The 19,334-nt window shown below is 43.1% G+C and overlaps 1 protein-coding gene across 1 annotated transcript in view; it reads right to left on the bottom strand.

Moving 5' to 3' along the window:
* Positions 1 to 863: 863 nt before the first annotated feature.
* The window catches only part of LRRC9 (leucine rich repeat containing 9), a 74,283-nt gene continuing 55,812 nt past the window's right edge, over positions 864 to 19,334 (bottom strand). The window contains exons 26-32 of the mRNA XM_025207136.1: positions 16,104 to 16,240; positions 15,014 to 15,231; positions 14,757 to 14,825; positions 11,752 to 11,877; positions 7,615 to 7,798; positions 5,952 to 6,126; positions 864 to 1,750 (exon numbers count right to left, since the gene is read on the bottom strand). Of these exons, the coding sequence (XP_025062921.1) occupies positions 1,711 to 1,750; positions 5,952 to 6,126; positions 7,615 to 7,798; positions 11,752 to 11,877; positions 14,757 to 14,825; positions 15,014 to 15,231; positions 16,104 to 16,240 (949 nt within the window). The 3' untranslated portion in view covers positions 864 to 1,710. The remainder of the gene's footprint in view (positions 1,751 to 5,951; positions 6,127 to 7,614; positions 7,799 to 11,751; positions 11,878 to 14,756; positions 14,826 to 15,013; positions 15,232 to 16,103; positions 16,241 to 19,334) is intronic.

Raw genomic sequence — 19,334 nt, forward strand, 5'->3', positions numbered from 1 at the left:
GAGGTCTCTGAACAGAATGCATGTACCTGTCCAGCCACTGCATAGTCTGGTGAGCGTGCTAGGTCTATGTGTGCACGGTTGTGCATCCACAGGGCAGAGATAGAGCCAAAAATGCCCAGGGACATGGCTATGGAACTGCCACTTAGAAGCACAGAGGGGAACAGACTGCCACCCCCAGTGTCCCCGTTTCAGACACACATCTCCCCTTCTTCTCCTCTGTGTTGTCTGCATCACGTCCTACTCTACACTGCAAGCTCTGAGTCCCGTCCTAAGTGGGTATTGACCATCCATGGGTGAGCTGCTGGTGGAGAAATCAACCCTATTGATTGCACAGCAGTCAGCCAGTGCCTTCAGAGTGGCAGGACTCAGGCCTAGGGCTTTCACAGGGAGCTCTCTCACTCCAAATAACCGCTGAAGTGAATGGAGCTACTCCAGATTTCCATAGATGTGCATGAGAGCAGCATCTGCTCCAACAAGCCGCCAGCAGACAGGCTGCAGCAAATTCACAGTGCAACAAAGACACCTCGTGGCTGTTCTGTGAACTGCTCACATCACCACCACACACAGAACAAAGAAAACAACCCAAAAATGTGCCCCACATAAACAGGAATGCTGCCAGCCTGTGCAGCAGCTATTGCTGAGTATCCATCGGTACATCTGCTGCGAAGTGTAAGAAACCCCACTGTCCTCTTACAAATCCACAGTGCTTACAAGGGAAAAATACAAATGTATTAAATGAATGGCTGATTTCATGTTAAAAAGATACTCAGTTGACAACTATTAGAGGTGAATTACCAAAATATTAACAGACTCCAATTTCAAGACAATCCACTAATTTTTTAGCAGCCATATAATTGGGGCCCAACATGAAAAATGTACATCACGCACATTACATAAAGCTTGGGATGAACAGCTCGTTTTATTGCATCAGAACAAGTATCCTAAAGTGTTTTAATAAAGCCTTCTAATGCTTAATTTGTAACCTGGTCACTTATTCAGATGACTTTTTAAATAGCCATGCAGCTAGTCTTATTAAAGTAGATCAGTAGTTTACTGGCATTTTGGCATTTATCCTGGTGATACTCTGTGGTATCTTAAATGTTTGTTATAAAAAAATACAGTAAAATCCTACTCTAGGAATATCCTGTGGGATTTTAATTGTTGTCACTGAATAATTCTAAAAAATAAAAATGTAAGAAGCAGGTCTAATGGGGATATGAAAATTACAGGTCATATTCTGGCTTCAGAAATACTTGAGTGACCTCTTGACTTCAGTGGCCACGCGTGTGAGCATGTGTATGTGAAAAGGTTGCTGTGGATAAAAAAAAACAAATGTGTACTATAATGAAGTGGCAGTTTCCATAATACGCCCCCCTCCCAGCATGTTTTCAGGGCAGTGGATGTAGGTGGGAGTTTTTCCTGTGTAAGAACTTAGCTACTTACACACTGACATTTTTCTTCCTTATCTACCTTTGCGAAATGACACACCGAGTTCAGTAAAACTGAAGAGTAATTAACTCACACTGTGCAGAATGCAAGGAGTTCATTCACATTTTTCACACCAGTTGTTATGAGCTTTTATACCATGACTGTGAACCTAAGCAGAATGGACTAAATTACCCCTGGTGTAGCTCCCCTGTAGTTTGTGAAGGAACACGAAGGAAGAAGCTGGCACGTTATTTCACTCATGCTCATTATTCCTACAGAAAGTTACATTCGGGTTTGCCTGGAGGGGCTATTGGCGGGCCTCCTGCAAGAAAGAAGCATTGCGAAGTCAAACCACACAGACACTCACTTAGACCAGTATCAGCAATAAGCCACGTATTTTAGAGCAAGATAATAAAGCAAATAATTGGCTGTTCATTTGTATTAGACACTCAGCAGGTGACTACTACGTTACCCTAGACGCAAAAAACTCCAGGCTTGCTGGCCCTTGGGTAGCATCTTTCTGGGCATATTTGCATAAGAAATTGTTAGTAATTAAGGAAATTCCTAAAGAAATTCCCAGAACAAAAATAAATAGATAAATATGAAGTTATGGTCAAGAGTAAATATGAGTAATTTAAATGTAAAATGCATTAGAGATGCTATGACTACCCCCAAGACAAGCCCAGGAAATTCAGGTTTGATTTCTAACAGATCACAGCCTGTTGAGGTACAAAAAAATTTAAAAAGCATGGTTCAGACTCCTAAACAGCTTTAACTCAGACCAACAGTGATGCCACAAGGGAAAAGGTATGAAAACCAGGTCTAATTTACTTGTACACATGAGATGACAAACAGTCTGTTGTCCTGTTGCTGTTGTGTGATGTCAGGCATGAGCTAAGGTCCTAGGGGTGCCTTCACTCCATGTGTGATACTTTAATAGGGTTGGATTTCTTTGAAGTGTAACGTTCAGTGTAAGGCTCCTGCTTTTTCACACTCGGTTTTGTATTAGCATGAGATCCTGCACAGGATCTGGAAGAGAGCTCAGGAAGAGGGAGGCATGTAAAGGGAGGCCAGCTTTCCTGGTAATGCAGGATCCCTCCTCCAACAGCTCACAAACAGCTTATTCTCAGTTTCCCTCCCTAGGCTCCCTGGGCCTGTTGTGCAAATCGACCAGCCGCAGTCCCCAAGTAGTGTGTGCTGCTGTAAGGGAAACACTGTTCTGGTCTACACAGAAAATAAGTGCACCTTCCAGATCAGTAACATCCCAGACGTTATGGAGCATGAGTGAAGTTCAGCCCCGCAGGGAAGGGCAGCCTATACACTGAAGTGACTCACATCCCACATAACTCAGGGCTTTTCCGCTGACTCTTTGTGTCTGGAATCGGCATGTGACAATGGAACTGACTGGGGAAGTCAAGGCTTGCACAAGAGGCCCCGAGTTAATGCACCCTGGGCCACAGGATGCATTGAGCTAGTTAGCACTGAATCATTCCGGGAACACCGAGCCTCTGCGCAGAGAAACCAGCAGCTTGGCTGTCGGGATCATGCTTCTGGCTGTGGTGGTGCCTGTGGTCAGATGAAAAACCTGCACCAGAGCTGCACTGAACAACTGGAGACAGAGGCCATTGCTTCCCCAGGGGAACTGGCCCATTGGAGCTAGGTTATTGTGTCAGCCCATCACACAGGTTGAGTCTTATCACAGCTTTGGATTGGTCCATCTCATCTGGGTAAACTTCAAAAGAGGTCTGCCCAACAATGCAGGAGACAAGAAATGTGCTTCCCACCATAAAGAAAAGGGCATGGGGAGGGAAGAAGCTTGTTTTGCATGAATCCAGCTGGCAGAGTTCTTATTTCTGTTCATTACTTTATTGCTACCGGGGTTCTGCTATTAGTAGTATCACCTGTTAGGGCACCTAATCGGTAGGGTGACCACATTATTTTTAAGGAAATCTGGGATGGGGGTATGAGTGGGGATGGGGGGTCATGCGCACGTGCACGTCTCCCACTGCCCCAGGGCTTCCACTTCCGCTTCCCTGCACAAATGCACACACATACCTGTGGAGGGTGGCAGCATGGAGTGTGTTCACACACAAGGGCACTAAACTTGCCCAGCCCCAACCCCGTGGCTCCCAGGAGCCCTGATGATGGAGCGGGGCAGCGTAGGACAGCACAGAGGCCCACGGCCAGGCTCCATCCCTGGTGTGCAGGGGCAGGACTCAGCTGGGAGCAGCCCTGTGCAGTGCTCCCTGGGCTCCACCAGCCTGTGCTATGCAGCTACACAGCACCTCTCCCCTGCCACCAGCAGCTGCCCAGGGACACCATGCACAGCCCAGGCCCCAGCAGCCACAGCAAGCAGATTAAAATACAAGCCAAAGCAATGCATTAATGGTGGCTAAGTTTACCACGCCATGCTAGGGAAACATGGCAGCAAGAAACCAGGGTCTAACTTCAGTTCAGGTCTCTAGCATAGCTTTGTCTTCCCATTACAGGCTAGATTTGTCAAAAGCTTTGTCTATGCTAGAGATGTAGGGCCAGATGCTCTTCTCTTAGGTGCTAAGTGATTTCTACCCTGCTCAAGTCCTTGAAAAATCATTAATGTACCTTTCTTGCTGGCTGTTTTGCCAGACAGCACAGGGACTGCAGCACACGCATGTGGGCTAGGGGCCTATACACTCTGACAGAGGGTCCCTGTAAAAACATCTCATCTTGTTTGCTTTGGGGATGGTTGATGACAGCAAATTCCACCAGCTAGTTTTGCTTTGTGTGTAAAATATGGATTTTTAAGAGTGCTGCTTTTAACTGAATGCTGTTAGACGTCTCCTGGCTCTTGGGTTCATGAAGAGGAAAAGGCCTTCTGTGCATCACTCATTTTTATATTTTATGCCTTGGCCACTTCTCTTACCTTCTCTAAATGTTGGTAACCATTCCACACCCCTAAACAATTTTTCAGCATCTCTAGATTCTTCTTTTTGTTATATTTTTGAGATGGAGCAAACAGCTCGATTGTGCTATTGAAGGTGAAAGGCTTATCCAATGTATACAGTGGCAGGACAACATTTTTGGCATTATTTTCTAAGCCACACTTTACACTTCTCATAGTTGGTTTGCTCTTTTGATTGGCATTATGGCTTGTGTGAGAGCAGGAAAAAATGTCACCCTTTATTTTCATTTTTATAGTAAAAATGAACCAGGATGTGTAATAATGTTGGTAAATAAAAAGTCCTAAAGTTTTCTTTAGGTGCCCGCTGTTTTAGTTTTTGCTGTATGTCAGATACAATGACAAGAAATAGATTTTTAGTTGTCTCAGAATTCTGGAGTCTTCAGATAAGAAAAATGCTCTGTTGGAGCTCAGTCCTAAAAATACTAACCACTGAATACAGGACTTATTTTAATGTGCAAAGAGCACATCAGAGTGACGCTGTAGCTGCGATGGTCCAGAAATTGTGTGAGGGGCAAGGATTTCTTAGGGTGATATTTTTTACTGGACCGACTGTGTAGCTGGGATAAAGTTAGACAAGCTTCCAAATGCAAGACATTCTTCACCAGATCTCACTGAGGCCTGATGAAGAAAAACTTGCATTTGAAAGCTTGTCTAACTTTATCCCAACTACACAGTTGGTCCAACAGCAACCAGAGGTGTCCAATAGCAACCAATAGCACCAAAGGTGATGCCACCCTGAGGTCTCCTCCCCATGTGCAGGTAAATGCATGATTTGATCTAATGCATGATCCACACAATTGCACTTCCTGCCATGCCACACACGCGTGGCAGGAGACACGACTGTGGGATCACGCATTAGATCCAACTTCACCTTATTGCCAGTGGAGGGGGAGTCTGATCCTGGGCTTCCTCTGCATTGGTAAGAAGCAGGCTCCCACAGCTGGAAGTCCCCTTTGCTGAGGGGGCTCCCAGTTGCGGGGGCAATGTGGAGCCAGGACCAAGAGTCCTGTGCCTGACTTTTTAAGGCAGGATAACTAATTTACATCTTTAGCCAGTCTAAATTTATTGCACACTTAACAAGGTAACTGCACAATAGATAGAATATGTAGAAAGGGCCTAAGACATCTTTTCTTCTTTCATTGTATCATCATTTTTTTAAATTACTAAATGAAAGTTCTCAACTCTGAAGTGAAGAAAATCAAGGAAAGCTAGGAATAGCTACAGAACAAAATAACTGGACTTCTGGGATAGCTGCTTAGACTTTAACTGGTTTTCAGTACATAAACTAATGAGTTTGAGTCATTATTTTAGTACTAACATTTGTATATGAATCCTTTTCTGTCTTTCTAGTCACCTTGGGAGTCCTTTCAAAGGAAAGAGAGAGAACAAAATCTCTAGCAGAGGCTGGCAAAATGTGCTGTTTTAGTGATGGGACAAAAAGTTAAGAGGGGAAAAAAAACTTAGTAGCCCTGAAAAGATAACACAGTAGGAATTCCCTGCATGTATATTGAAGGAAGGAGGAATGGAAGCATTGTGCTCGTGGACACAGGAAACACCTGTTTATTGCTGATAAAAGTCTCACCTGCCCTCGTTTTCCTTGCTGCTCTGGTGTGCTGGTGCAGATCGAGACGTACCGCTCTGATACGTCAGATGGCTTAGGAGATTAGCAGCTGCTCCTCTGATTTGCCTGAGAGCTATTTCTGGGTGGGCACTTCGAGGATTATTTGTCGCCATTCCTGGGTTCTTAGATTTCTTAGCTGAAGCACAAAATGTATATGGATGCACTAATCATAAAAGCAGGGCTCCAGCTGCATCCCCCGCAAACGCGCTCACCTCTGTCTGTACCACCCAAGAATTCTACCCATTCTTCTCCCCTACAGGCTGCTGGAGACAATTCTCCAACTTTCCTAATGCTTGCTGATATGCATAACAAGAACTCTGCAGTTCAAGTCATCTCTTCCCTTTCCAGTTTTTGGTATAGTTAAACATGCCATTCATATATTAATATTAACACCCACTGTTTCTAGAATAAAAAAGAAAGCCTCAGAAATAGGTTAATCTGTATGGGAAATACTTCAAACTGAACAGAAGTTCCAAAAGCGGGAAAAATATTGCTGAAAATTGATACAAGCTGAGGGAAAATACTAACTTTTTTTTCCTTTGCAAATCCTTGAGCTTCACTACAATCCTCTTTACAGAGTTTAAATGTATATATAATCATTTCAAAACAGCTAATTAGAAAGGAACTGCTGCAATCCTCATTTTTTTTAAGGTAAGAGAATTGCTAGAAGTTCCGGATCAATTTAAAAGATAGCAGTGGCAAGTTAAAGTGCCCTTTTACAATTATTCTATTTACCATGAATTTGCAAGAGAGGTGTAACAACATTTTGGCACCTTGGGTGGTGTGGGGTGGGAGTAAGTGCTTAAGTCCTCACACAGGAGCTACTGCTGCCTCAACGCAAACTTCCCAAACAGGGGATGCTGCTGGTGCTTTGCTTGCCCCCCACCCCCTCTCCAAGTTACACTACTGATGTGCAAAGTAATGTCAAGTATTAGAAAATACATAAACCAATATGAACATGAGCCACCAATGAGATGCCGTAGCTGGCAGAGTGATTCAAACACTGGCATGCATCTACTGATGCATCTCGAGCAAGACTAAGTATGTCATCCTCCCGCTCTATTCGCCCTTGCTGAGACTACAGCTGGAGTACTGTGTCCAGTCCTGGGCGCCGCACTTCAGGAAGGATGTGGAGAAGCTTGAGAGAGTCCAAAGGAGGTCTGGAGAGCAGGTCATATGAGGAGAGGCTGAAAGACTTGGGACTGTTCAGCCTGGAGAAGAGAAGACTCAGAGGGCTTGGTGGCAGCCCATATTAGGGGCGTACATCAGGGCCTGGGGGAACATCTGTTCACCAAGGCCCCCTATGGGAAGACAAGAAACAATAGGCACAAGCTAATTGAAGATCGCTTCAATATAAGGAAAAACTTCTTTACAAGTCGAATGCTGAGGGTCTGGAACAGACTCCTCCCAGAGGTGATACAGTCACCCACCATGGCGATCTTCAAAAAGCATCCTGATGCCCACTTTGTTGGGGTCATCTGACCCCAGCAGTCTTTCCTGCCTAAGTGCAGGGGTGTGCTGGACCTGATGATCTTGTAAGGTCCCTTCAGCCCCTAACATCTACGAATCTATCAATGTATAACTATTACAAGAAAATAAAGTGCTACTATTTTCTTACACTCACTTTTATTTGCCTCATTCCATAAAGGTTCTTCAACCGCATAAGTAAACGTAAGGTCAGGTCCAAAAAAGTGGTTGATGCCTTCAAGCAGATTCACGTTTGTTATTTTGAGGGAAGTAGGTTTTAGGAAGGTAGCTGGGAATCCAGAAAACCCAGACTCCAAAGGAGAGGTTGCAACTGGGAAGCCCTTCAGAATAGCATGGAAAAAAAACAAAACAGTTTGCATATCTTGGTGTTTAAGACAAAAATACACCTGATTCATAGACCTGATGTTACAACATGATCCTACAACTGCTGACTAACATGAGATGGCCTTGGAGAGAGAGAGAGAATGGTTTTGTGGTTAGGACACTGGACAAGGAATGAGAATTTCTTGACCTTGGCTTTGGCAGAGAACTGAAGTGACTGCAGACAAGTCAGTTAATTTCTTTGCTTCAGTTCCCTTTCTGTAAAATGGGGATATAACTTTTTTTTTCTCCTGCCCTCTCTGTTGTCATGTTGGCAGCAAGATAGCAAAGGTTAGGATTGGCTCTTCCTACATATGACAGCCCCTAGCACAGTGTGGTTCAGATTTTGTCCAGAACCTCAGTGAACTAATGTAATACATATAAGAACAACAACCACTAATAGTCATGTCAATGCAGAAATCGAGAGAGTAAAAAACAGTAGGATCAGGCCTTCGGATTCCTGTTACTGACTTGAGACCTGACTTTTTCATTTTCAGGTGGGCTGCTTGAAGAGAACGGTTTGGTCGGCTGCATGAGGACGTAAGAGGGACACTTCAGGAACCAATGTACGAGCAGCATGCTGGAGCTATTTCAAAACATCAGGAGGATGATACCTTTGAGTATGTAACCTGACTGTAAACCACTTGCTGACAGAAGGTTTGTAAAAAGGCAGCAGTGAATGAGCATTTATAATGTTGTACCAAGTGTTTTGAACGTAGGACTATGTACTCACTGCTTTCTGTCTTGACTGATCTAATACTGAGTGCAAGTCAGTGCCTATTTGTTTGTTTTTTTCAAAGAAATTCATTATTTTTAAATGCAAAAAATTAAGTGCCAAAAATACAAAATACACCATGTAATCGACTGTCTGCTGTTCAAGCCACCTCTAATTCAATAATGGAAACATTCAACATGGAAGACAAATATAACCAGCAGAACAAATGTATTGGATGGAATATTATGTACTGAATGCTCTAATGGCTGCTTCAAGAAGTGGTAAATAAGGTGCTAACCTAGTTTTTGCTGGGAAAATCTCTTTTGAAGCTTAACAGCAAAAGTGGTTTTTAAAGTTTAGACACCACCACATGGCTTCATGTCTTGCTTTCTAACAAGCACTTTAAAAAGCACAGCTAAAACGCAGCTGACAAACTTGAAAAATCTTTTGTGTTGTTCCACTTCAATGACCTAATGAGATAATGGCTCAGTTCTGTTCTAGCTAATGAGGTATAACATCTCCACTGAACCTTAATACCAAACAGAGATTTCTCTTAAGATCTAGCCTTAACATGCTTCTCTTGCTTCTATTCATCCTGCCATATTTTTATTTAAGTGATGTCCAATGTATAAAAGTATGGGTCAGTTTTGAAATAAAAAACACTTGCACATGGAGGGGCTGAATCCACAAGTGCTTTGAATTCTTGAATATAAGGGTTGAAGCTTCAAGTAGCAAAAATGTGCTCCTAGCAAAATAACTCACTCAGGCCCGGATTCTGCATAGGGTTGTGTCAAGTACATCCACACAGAGAGCTGTGATAGCAAATGATTCTGCAAACATGTGCTGAGGTGTACAGGGACACTGAGGTACCTGGTTAGAAGGTGACTTGCTATCAACATTAGCTCCAAGATCAAGGAAAAACAAATGCCACCTATTTTTTTTATTTGTACTAAAAGAGCACCCAGAGGCCCTTATCACAATAAGGCTTTTGACATGCATGACAAAAGAACTGTTTGTGCCCCAAGGAACTGACAGTGAGAATATGGAAGACACCAGGTGGATACAGCCAGCAAATGGGGAGAACAAGGTAAAAGATTCATGTCGGTGTAATAAGCAGTGTTTGTAGCACACCACTTGGGTTGGATATAAGAGGTGCCGAGTGTTTTGTAGGCACTGAGGAGGGTAACAGAGTGGCTTTGTAGATGTCTGCGAGGAGCTCTCCTCATACATGGCACCAGGATGTTTGTGGGAAAGCTGAACTAATGGGCAATACAGATGGACCTTAGTGAAACCTATAATAATCCTTGCTATTTCTATATGGCACTGTTTAATCCATACACTTCAAACTGGTGGGCATGAACCATTAAACAATTTCATACAGAAAAGAACCAAGACATGAACAGCAAAATAACTTTCTTAGTAATTCAGAGTCTCACAGCATGTAAGTGGCAGAGCTGAGTGCAGAACCCAGGCCTCCTCACTATGTTACATTTATCCTGTCATAGAAATGGGCAGTTGAAAAATGTGTGTCGCGCTTTGCATAAAAGGAGAATCATGGGAGAAATTAAGCCAAGTTTTGGAGAAATTCCACCTCTGGGTATGAGCAAACCCCAGTTTGCTGCGGTACGACAGAGCTCTCAGGATGTGGTCTGTGGTAACGAGCAGCTTTAGCTCTTGTGGGCAAGGCTGCACATTGTGTGTTGGTCTCCTATCCCAGCCGGCTTGTTACATCTAAGAAACAAAGTCAGGGATCAGGACCCCATAAATAAAGAGATGGTTTGTGCCATACAAGCTTACAATCTAAGTATAGGAAAAGAGGCAAGAGGTAGATATGGACAAACAAATGGATAAGCAGGCACCAGGAAATAATAAGATGATACTGGCTGGAGAGACAGTCGCTGCTCTCATTACAAACGGCAGTCAAGGTTTTGTTGGTGTCACAGCACAGAGGAGTTTCGGGGAGAGATACAAAGGAGGGTGATAAAGTAGCTTGGCTAGGGAGCTTCTCCTGAGCATAAGGGGCAGCCCAGGAGAAATATGAAGGTGGCTGAAAGTTTAACAAGTAGATGATGAAGCTGGAAACAGTGGCCACGCAGGGAGTATCCTCCCCCCACCCCACAAGCAGCTTCTGAGCAGAGACAGGTGGCAGGGGATAGTATAGAAGGGGCAATGAAAAAGACAACAAGAAGCTTCCAACAGGAAAGGCAGAAAGCAAAATAGCTTGATACAGACAGCAGCAAAAGAGGCCTGTGCAGCTGTGGACAGCATATTGCAGAGACATCATTATGGAGAAGCAGGGAGGTAGCTATCCCAAACTGAGACTTTCAAAGGAGCCTGAAAGAGCTGATCACCCTGATTCCATTGAAATTCAACTGCTTCTGTGGGTCTCATTTCTTCAGCTCCTTTGAACATCCCATCTGTTGTCTACTCAGTGTGGTACAACTGCATCTGGAGTATTGTGCTCACTTCTGTGCATCTCCTCATCATAAAGCCATTTATAAATTGAAGGTGACATGGAGGAAAGTAATAACAATTACCACGGGGGCTAGGAGGAAACATTAGAAAACTTCCCTACGACAACTATGGAGAAAAGGTCATTAGAACAAGCTTGCAGAGCAGCAGTTCTCAACTTTGTTAGACTCAAAGCACCCTGTAGAAAATGGCAGCTCTTAGTTTTTCCGATAATGACAAAAGAGCAGATCGATCCTTCCATTCAAAAAACTCAGAAAGACCACAAGAGGCCGGAGTGTTTCTGACCCTATGGAATTCTATCTGAAGCCTCTGGGTTTGTCTTGTGAATCACGTCTATGTATTTGCACACCTAACAGTGCCAATATTGTGCAGCACCCTTATAAGGATCCCACGGCAGCCCAGAGTGCCAGAACACCCTGGCTGAGAATCACTGTTCTACTGTGATTTGAAGGGCGGAGGGAGGAATTCTGTAGAATAGTAAGGGCGGATTAAATAAAGGTTAATGAAGTCTGAGAGGACAAATTTCTGACTGTGGGGGGCTGGAAACTGGTTTCCAACATGAAGTGGTGGAAGTTCTATTACTTATGTCTGAATCAGACCAAATGTATTTATATATACACAGAATAATTCTTCACTAACAGAGAGGAACTTAAGGACTGAAGAGGCCCTTTCCATTTCTATGTTCTGTGATTTCAGATGGCGTCCAAGAGTGGACATCAGATTTACCTGCTGTTCTATTAAATGGAGCTCTGCTTTCACCCTCTCCTCCGTGCTCACTGCAGTGCCATCTAACACCTGGAGGTTTGGCAGTCGACACACAAGCAATAGGCGGTGGAACCCCTTGCGAGATACCTAGGGAGAGGGAACAAAAGTTACCCTGAGAAGTGAATCATTATCCAGAATGATATGAGGCAGATGATGTGGTCTGCAGAGCAAGTTGTTTGAATCAAAACTTTCCCAGCCACCATCTGGGAAACAGAAACAAAAATGAAGAGAGAAGACCATACACTTGAAGAGAGGACCAGTGATGAGGCAGGGAGTGATACAGACGGAAAGTGATAAAAATCAAGTGTTATATTTTAGTCCAGAATGTGATTTAAAAAGAGGGCCCCTTTGTTACCTGAAGGCCTGTAACAGTGTAGCAAGTTCTACTGTTATTCCCCTTCATTAGCAAGGGTCTGAATTCTGCTAATCAGAGGCATAACAGCAGAGCTCTGTGCTCAGGGCAACACTGACTCCTGCTGTGCTGATTGCAGCAGCCCTATCAGCTGCAGCTGTAGCAATGGCTCCTTTTGTGTGCCCCCACTCCAAAATGCAACACATGGGGTTATTGCCCCAGTTGCCCCCCTCCTCAGTTAAGCTACTGCTGCTGATAGAGGTTCACTGGTACTTGGTGATTCGTGGTAGCAGGGATTTCTCGTTAAGGCCATGTTGGATGTGAGAGTGGTGAAAGTGACTGAGTGAGGAGTCCAGAGGTCAGGGCCCTAATTCTGACAAAGAGCTACCAGGGCCAGTGAGAACATGTGGGCAGGAGTTGATGCTGCTGGCCTTCATTGAGCTCTTGTTTGGTGTCCAGGTACTTCACCCATTGCAGCCAGGTTTGTTTTTGTGCTAGAGCTGCAGCTTGCTAGGAGTTGAGACTGCTGTGTCTGCATCCATTTACCTTTGTCATATGGCTCTGGCAGAGACTGTTTGGAAAAGAAAATCTCACAACTCTAGGAACCAGTGTTGATAAGCAAATGGCATTTCCACCCTGCTCCAGAAACAGAGCGCATAGCCCTGTTGGACAGGCCACCCTGAAGAGTTTGCCTGAAGTCTTGCTTCTAGTTCCTCTTATCAGTATGTGAAATGTGAAAGGGTGTTTTCATCCTGGGCTAGGGCATGGGCTCTATTTTCAGCCATGCTGGTAATCTGTCCACTTTGAAGTGATGACATAGGCTAAAATCACTTGAGCGCCGAGTCCTCCAATGCCTTCCTATAGTACTCCCCCATGTCAGAAAGTATCATAGAATGTCTCAGACCTGATTAATTGAGTCTGCTGGAGCATGCTAATTAGCGTGCTCCAGCAGCCTCTGCATCTTGTGTATCAGCATCCCTGTGCTTCAAAACGGTGGCAGGGGCACTTTAACTAAAGCTCATCAAACGAGCTTTAGCTAATGTGCCCCTGCCACCGTTTTGAGCTGTGGGAATGCTCGTGCATAAGAGGTTGCGGGTGCTTTAATTACAGCAGCTCTTGGAGCCACTCTAATTAAAGCACCCTCCCCCTCCGCCCACAGCACGTGTAAAAACGCCCTCAGATCCTGATGCCTAAGGGCCTATGAAAGGCAATAAGTGTCATGGACAGGGTTCATAGCTAAGATCCACACTGATGCAACCAAAGTCTATTTCATATTAGAAGCCAAAATTATTTCCGGTTTCCATTCACAGCTGAAAAGCGTTTGCTTGATGACACTTTTAATTCTGATTCTTCCAAAGCACCTCAAATACATAAACTGAGTATTCAAACTGTTTATTCAACAGTTTGAATAAAACTTACTCAAACTGTTGGTCCCACTGCATTCAAACCCACCCCTTTGAAGTCAATAGTTTTGTGTTTGACTGAATGGATCCAGTCACATGCATAAGTGTTGACAGGGACCAGAGTTATGTCTTTATAGTCTCTTCTACGGAGGTGGAAAAGCCTGGTAATAGCTTCATCTCCTCTATATTATATTCTTCTAATTGTTATGTTCCCAAAGAAAGAAAATGCAAAACAAGTCTAACCAAACTGAAAAATAAAAGCAGAGCTAGGAGGAAAAAAATAAGCGTAAACATTTCATAGAGACCTTTTATGAGTGGAGTTATATAAATGAACAAAAATATAGTTTCAGAAGATTTTTATATTGAAAAAAATTCAGATCTTTATCAAACTATGTTCTGTTTCCAAAATATGACCTATTTTTGGAATTTGGAAAAGACAACTCACTACCACAGCACGCACGTGCAAACACAAACTTTTTTTTATCTTGCAGCAAAACAATACACAGATGAATTCTTGCATTCAAATTGCTCTGCCACTGTGACAGACACTGACGGTGAAAACAGACATCGTCTTTCTTCACCTTTGTGTTGCTATGAACATTTTTAGGGCAGCAACAAGCCCAAGCAAACTGATGTCCCTTGCCATGCCACAAATGCCCAAAATACATGGCTGTGATGAAGGTGGTATCAAGTTGTACTGCTATTTAGTGACAGACATCTGTTTGCTTTATGGTGCAAGAGCATGAGCAGCCTGGAGCTACCTATGCTCTCCAGCTGCCCTGAGCAGGTATTCTGTGGGCTTGAGGGGGCCTGATCTTGCATACCCAGGAATTCTCGCACAGGACTGGGTCTCTCAAGACCTGGAAGCCCCTGCCTGGCTTTCTCCTCTGCCCAGGGCTCATCTCTGTAAATCTCAGGGCATGTCTCTATAAGCAGGGAAAGCCAAGGTTTCCCCACTTACAGAGATGTGCCCTCAGGAATCTCTGGGGCACATCTCTGTAAGTGGTGAAGGCAGGGCAAGTGCACTCAAGGCTCAAGAGTCCTGATCCTGCCTGGGAATTTCCAGGGAGCACAGGACCAGGCCCCTCAAACCGTGGGAGAATGAAATTTCGTAGTTAACTACAGAGAAATTCTTAACACTTTTAAATGAATCAGAAGGGTAATTACCCAGAACAGTAACTGAAATGTGCCCTTAGTTTATGCATACTCACTGGATTTCCAGATATTGAAAGCTCTTTAAGGCTAGGAATAACTTCAAGTTTTTCCAGTTCAGATAGTTCCTGTTCGAATGTTAAAAAAGAAAGTTATTGCCAAGACATTTCACGTCTTACAGTTAATTAATATACATTGGAACAAATGCAGGGGTCTTTACTCAGGAAAGTCCACTGAAAGTAAAGGGACCTGGCCTGAGTAGGAGCTGCAACCTCTGGCCCACTGAATCTACAGTATCAACACAAACACATTGTACCTGGATTTTATTATATCCCAGGAAAAGTTTCTGCAGTTTTACCAACGACTGCAAATTGTTCAGCTCTCGTATTCGGTTTTCCTCCAGGTGAAGTGCACAAAGGGAGCTCTGCTTAGCAAAGGAGCTTTCCAAAATCGTTTTAATGCGGTTATGATCCAACACCAGCTCCTCCAGAAGCTGTAGGCCCTCAAGCCCCTCAATCTGACTGATTTCATTACCTGTTGGGCCAGCAGTAACAGTAGGGAGTGAGATGCAATATACCGGGCATTCAGTGTTACCCAAAAAACAATCTTCAGCCAAAGCAAGCTATAAGCTTCCTAGATTACTTGAACATTGTATAAACAGGTCTTTCTTTGTTGATCCATATTCAATCTACCACCTTCCAATTCCACTGGGTGTTCTGATGCAGAAACCAATGGTAGAAATTGCTTTGGTAAGCTCTATATAAAGCAAATTATCTTCCTAATTAATACTGGGGATCCTGAAGAACAAGCCACAGATAAGTCATTATGGCTGCTTAAATTCTTTGAAATGGCGGTAGCTAGTAAGGTAGTGCCACACATGCCAGCATCTCTCTCTCTCTTAGCTAAGGGTCCAATCTTGCAAGCACTTGCAACAAAGCAGAGCACTAGCTCTTATATGTAGCCCTAGTGATGCCTTAGGGGCTACATGTGGCAACAAGAACTGTGGGCTAGATTCTTAAATGAGATCTGGAGGGGCCACATTCTAACTAGTCAGCTGGGAATTTCCTCAGCACAAGAACCAGCTGCTGGCAAAAAGCTGGAAGAGGAGTTTTTCTGCATCAGCTACCCCTTCTCTTCCCAGGGTAGGGAGACTTAATGACAGTGCAAGGCAGAGGTCTGCTGTTCTATATGTAAAGCATCTTCTGTCAATGCCATAAGTGAGGGCAGTCCCATATGTGTTCTCTTTCCTACATCACTAGCACAGGGACTAAAAGCCTTCCTAATCTAACACCCAACCTATACTGAGTGAATATGGAACCATCCATCGATTCTCCTATGGCCAAAGCGGTGTACCAATACACTGCAGAACATTAAATAATGGCAACAAAAATGCTGTTATTACTTACCCTGTAAAAAGAGAAACTTCAGGTTTTTCAATCTACTGAGCTGCAGTTGGGTCATGTTGCTAATTCCATTGTAGCCCAAATGCAGAACTTCTAAACTGTGCATTATTGGAGGCAGGTTTTCACCAAATCCCGCATCCCTACAACAGTATAGAAAATAAGTTTATTTTGTTCCCATTTTGTAACCCTATCAACCCTTGGGAGGGTTTTCCCTCCCATACATATCAATTGAATTAATTACATGGTGGTAAATAGGGATCTACCAACTGGACCAGGTTGAATATAAGTGATTCCAGGTTCCTACACAAAGTCTAACAAGCGCTGAAAGGAATCTAGTGTTTGGAGTTACACTAGGCTTAGGCAGACTTCCATGCTGGGAAGCTTGGCCAAGTTTAATTGGATGCAGACCACAGGCATCAAACAAACATGGAAAACCACTCTTCTGCCCACGGCATATAAAGGAAACAGCTGGAAACTGCTGCTGAAGTCAGTAAAATATTTATGGCAACCTTTGGGTTTGTTCTCACAACAGCCAAACAACAGGCAATATCCTACTACTTTGTTTGTGAAAGCTTCATTTTTGTTATGCTTGACCCATAATCAGGCAGATTGAGAAAAACACTGCAGTCTAGGGGTCTTATTGCACCTTTGCCACTGACTCATGATGACCCAGTTAACTTTACAAGGTACTGAGCAAACTCAGTTTTCATTGAGGTGTGTTGTTGCATTGGTACTACTGATGGTGACTTGACTATCCCGGTTGTGTGCAAGCAGAATAAAACTCAATCAAGCATCAGCATATACTTGGTGCTTCAAAAAGTCTGGTTTTACCAAGCTGAAGAAACCTGTGAGCTGAATCAGCTGGAGAAACAAAGTTAAAGAGAAAAAAAGTGAATGTTGATTTGGAACCATTTATGGATAATTTACTAAGAGCCTAAAAAAGCTACAGTCCCACAATTGAGAAAGAAGTATGCAAAGGTAAAAGAAACAGTTCAAGGGAATGAAAAAAAGTTGATAATGATGATAAAAATTAGAAGTTAGGAATCATAGAAAATTAAAAATAGTAGCATAAGGCCAGAAGGAGAAATCAGCAGCTAGCAGTTAAGGGGAATATGTGAGTTTATAAAGTGTATTAGGAACAAAAGGAATCCTAACAATGGTGCTGCTCCATTACTAGATGGCAACAGAATTATCATCACTAATACAGAAAAGACTGAAGTATTAAATACATATTTCCAGTCTGTATTTTGGCAAAGGTCATATGTCCTGACAATGATCATCCAAAACTTTCTATGTAACCCAACAGGAACTGAGGAGGATGTTAAAGAACAGCTACTAAAGTTCTATGTTTCTAAAAGAGCAGGTGTGATAACTTGCACCGAAGTCTTATAGGTCTGGTCAAAGAGCTCTCTGAGGCATGAATGCTCATCTTCAATGCATCTGGGGAAGTTAGTAAATACTAAAATAAAGATAATGGTTTGTCCTTTATTTAAGAAAGATAGATGCTACAAACTAAGTGTAAATCTGCCTGTCAGCTCAACATTGATCTGAGGCAAAATACTGGAATTGTTGACACATGACTGGACTAGTAAGAAAATAAAAGGGGACACACAATGAATGCCAATCAATATGGCTTTACTGAAGATAGGTCTTATCAAACAACCTTGATATCTTTTTTGATGAGACTGCAAGCTTTGTTGGTAACAATATAGCACTGACATACTACTGCAAGGTGTTTGACTCAGCAATGGCACACAACACAAAAAAAAGATATTAAAAGCTAGCTAATTAAAAGGTCTAATAATGTCACTGTAAATGGGGAAGCATCATGGAGCAAACGTGTTTTTTGTGGCTCCTACTAGGGTCAGTTCTTGGCCCTCTGCCACTGTACCTTCATATCAAGGAACTGGAAGAAAACAGCATAATTACTGATGGAGTTTGTGGATGACAAAGATTTGGTGAGTTGTGAACACTGAGAAAGAAAGATTCCTGACATAGGTAAGCTGGGCACAAGTAAAAAAAAACACACTTGATTGCAGCCACGTGTAAAATGATGTGTCTGGAAACAAAGGGCACCTATACATGTGCAGTGAGATTGCGCTGATGCACTGTAATTACAGCACATCAGAGCACACTTGATTAATTGCATCTGCTGGAGCATGGTAATTATTGCACTTCAGCAGTCTCCAGCGTCACATGTATCAGTGTCCCTGTGCTGAAAAATGGTGGCAGGGATGCTTTAACTAAAGCTCATTCAACGAGCTTTAGTTAAAATGCCCCTGCCACCATTATTCAGTGTGGGGACACTGATACACATGATGTTCCAGACACTTTAATTAGAGCGGCTCTCAGAACCACTCTAATTAAAGCACACCCCGCTCCCACTTCTGGAGCATGTCTATAAATGCCCAAAGAATACAGGCCAAATTTTAAACATGGGGATGTTATCTTGGGAAGCAGAGTGTGAAATGATCAGCTAAACAGGAGCTTCTATGCCATGCTGTGACCAAAAAGGCCAATGCAACATGTTGGTATAGCCAAGGGAATACTGAGGAAGAGTTTAAAGAGACTGACGTGGCTAATACAGGAAGTGTGTGTCTAGTTCTGCTGTCTACAATTCAAGGAGGATGTTGCAAAATTGGAAAGGATTCAGAGGAGGGGCACCAGAACTAATGAACTGGGAAGTACATACTCAGTATGCGTATTACTTATTATACTGGATTCAATATATTTACCTTATCAAAGGCAAAATTAAAGGGCTGTTACTGAAGAAAGAGCCCTTGGAGCTCTTGTGGATAGTTCTCTGAAAACATCAGCCCAGTGGTTAGTAGTCATCAAGAAGGTGAACAGAGCATTAGGAATTGTTAAGAAAACAGAACAGAAAATGTCATTATGTCACAGTATAAATCCATGATGCACCCATACCTTGAATAATGCGTGCAGTTCTGGTTCCCCCTTCCATTCAAAAGAAGACAGAGAGTGCACAAGGAGCTTATAAGGAAACATTTAAAACTAACAGAAAGTTATTTGTTACACAGCACAGAGTTAACTTGGGAAACTTGTCACAAAATGTTGCGGAGACAAGTAATTTAACCAAGTTCCAAAGAGAATCAGGTACATTCATGCACAGCAGGCCAATTGGTGCGTATTAAATATGTAGCTTCCAAACTAGGACTCCCTGGTTCTCTGAATGCTGGATGCTATAGGAAAGAGGGTCAAAAAAACCTGTAGGGA

The sequence above is a fragment of the Alligator sinensis genome, unplaced genomic scaffold (assembly GCF_000455745.1).
Source record: "Alligator sinensis unplaced genomic scaffold, ASM45574v1 scaffold708_1, whole genome shotgun sequence".
NCBI lineage: Eukaryota > Metazoa > Chordata > Crocodylia > Alligatoridae > Alligator > Alligator sinensis.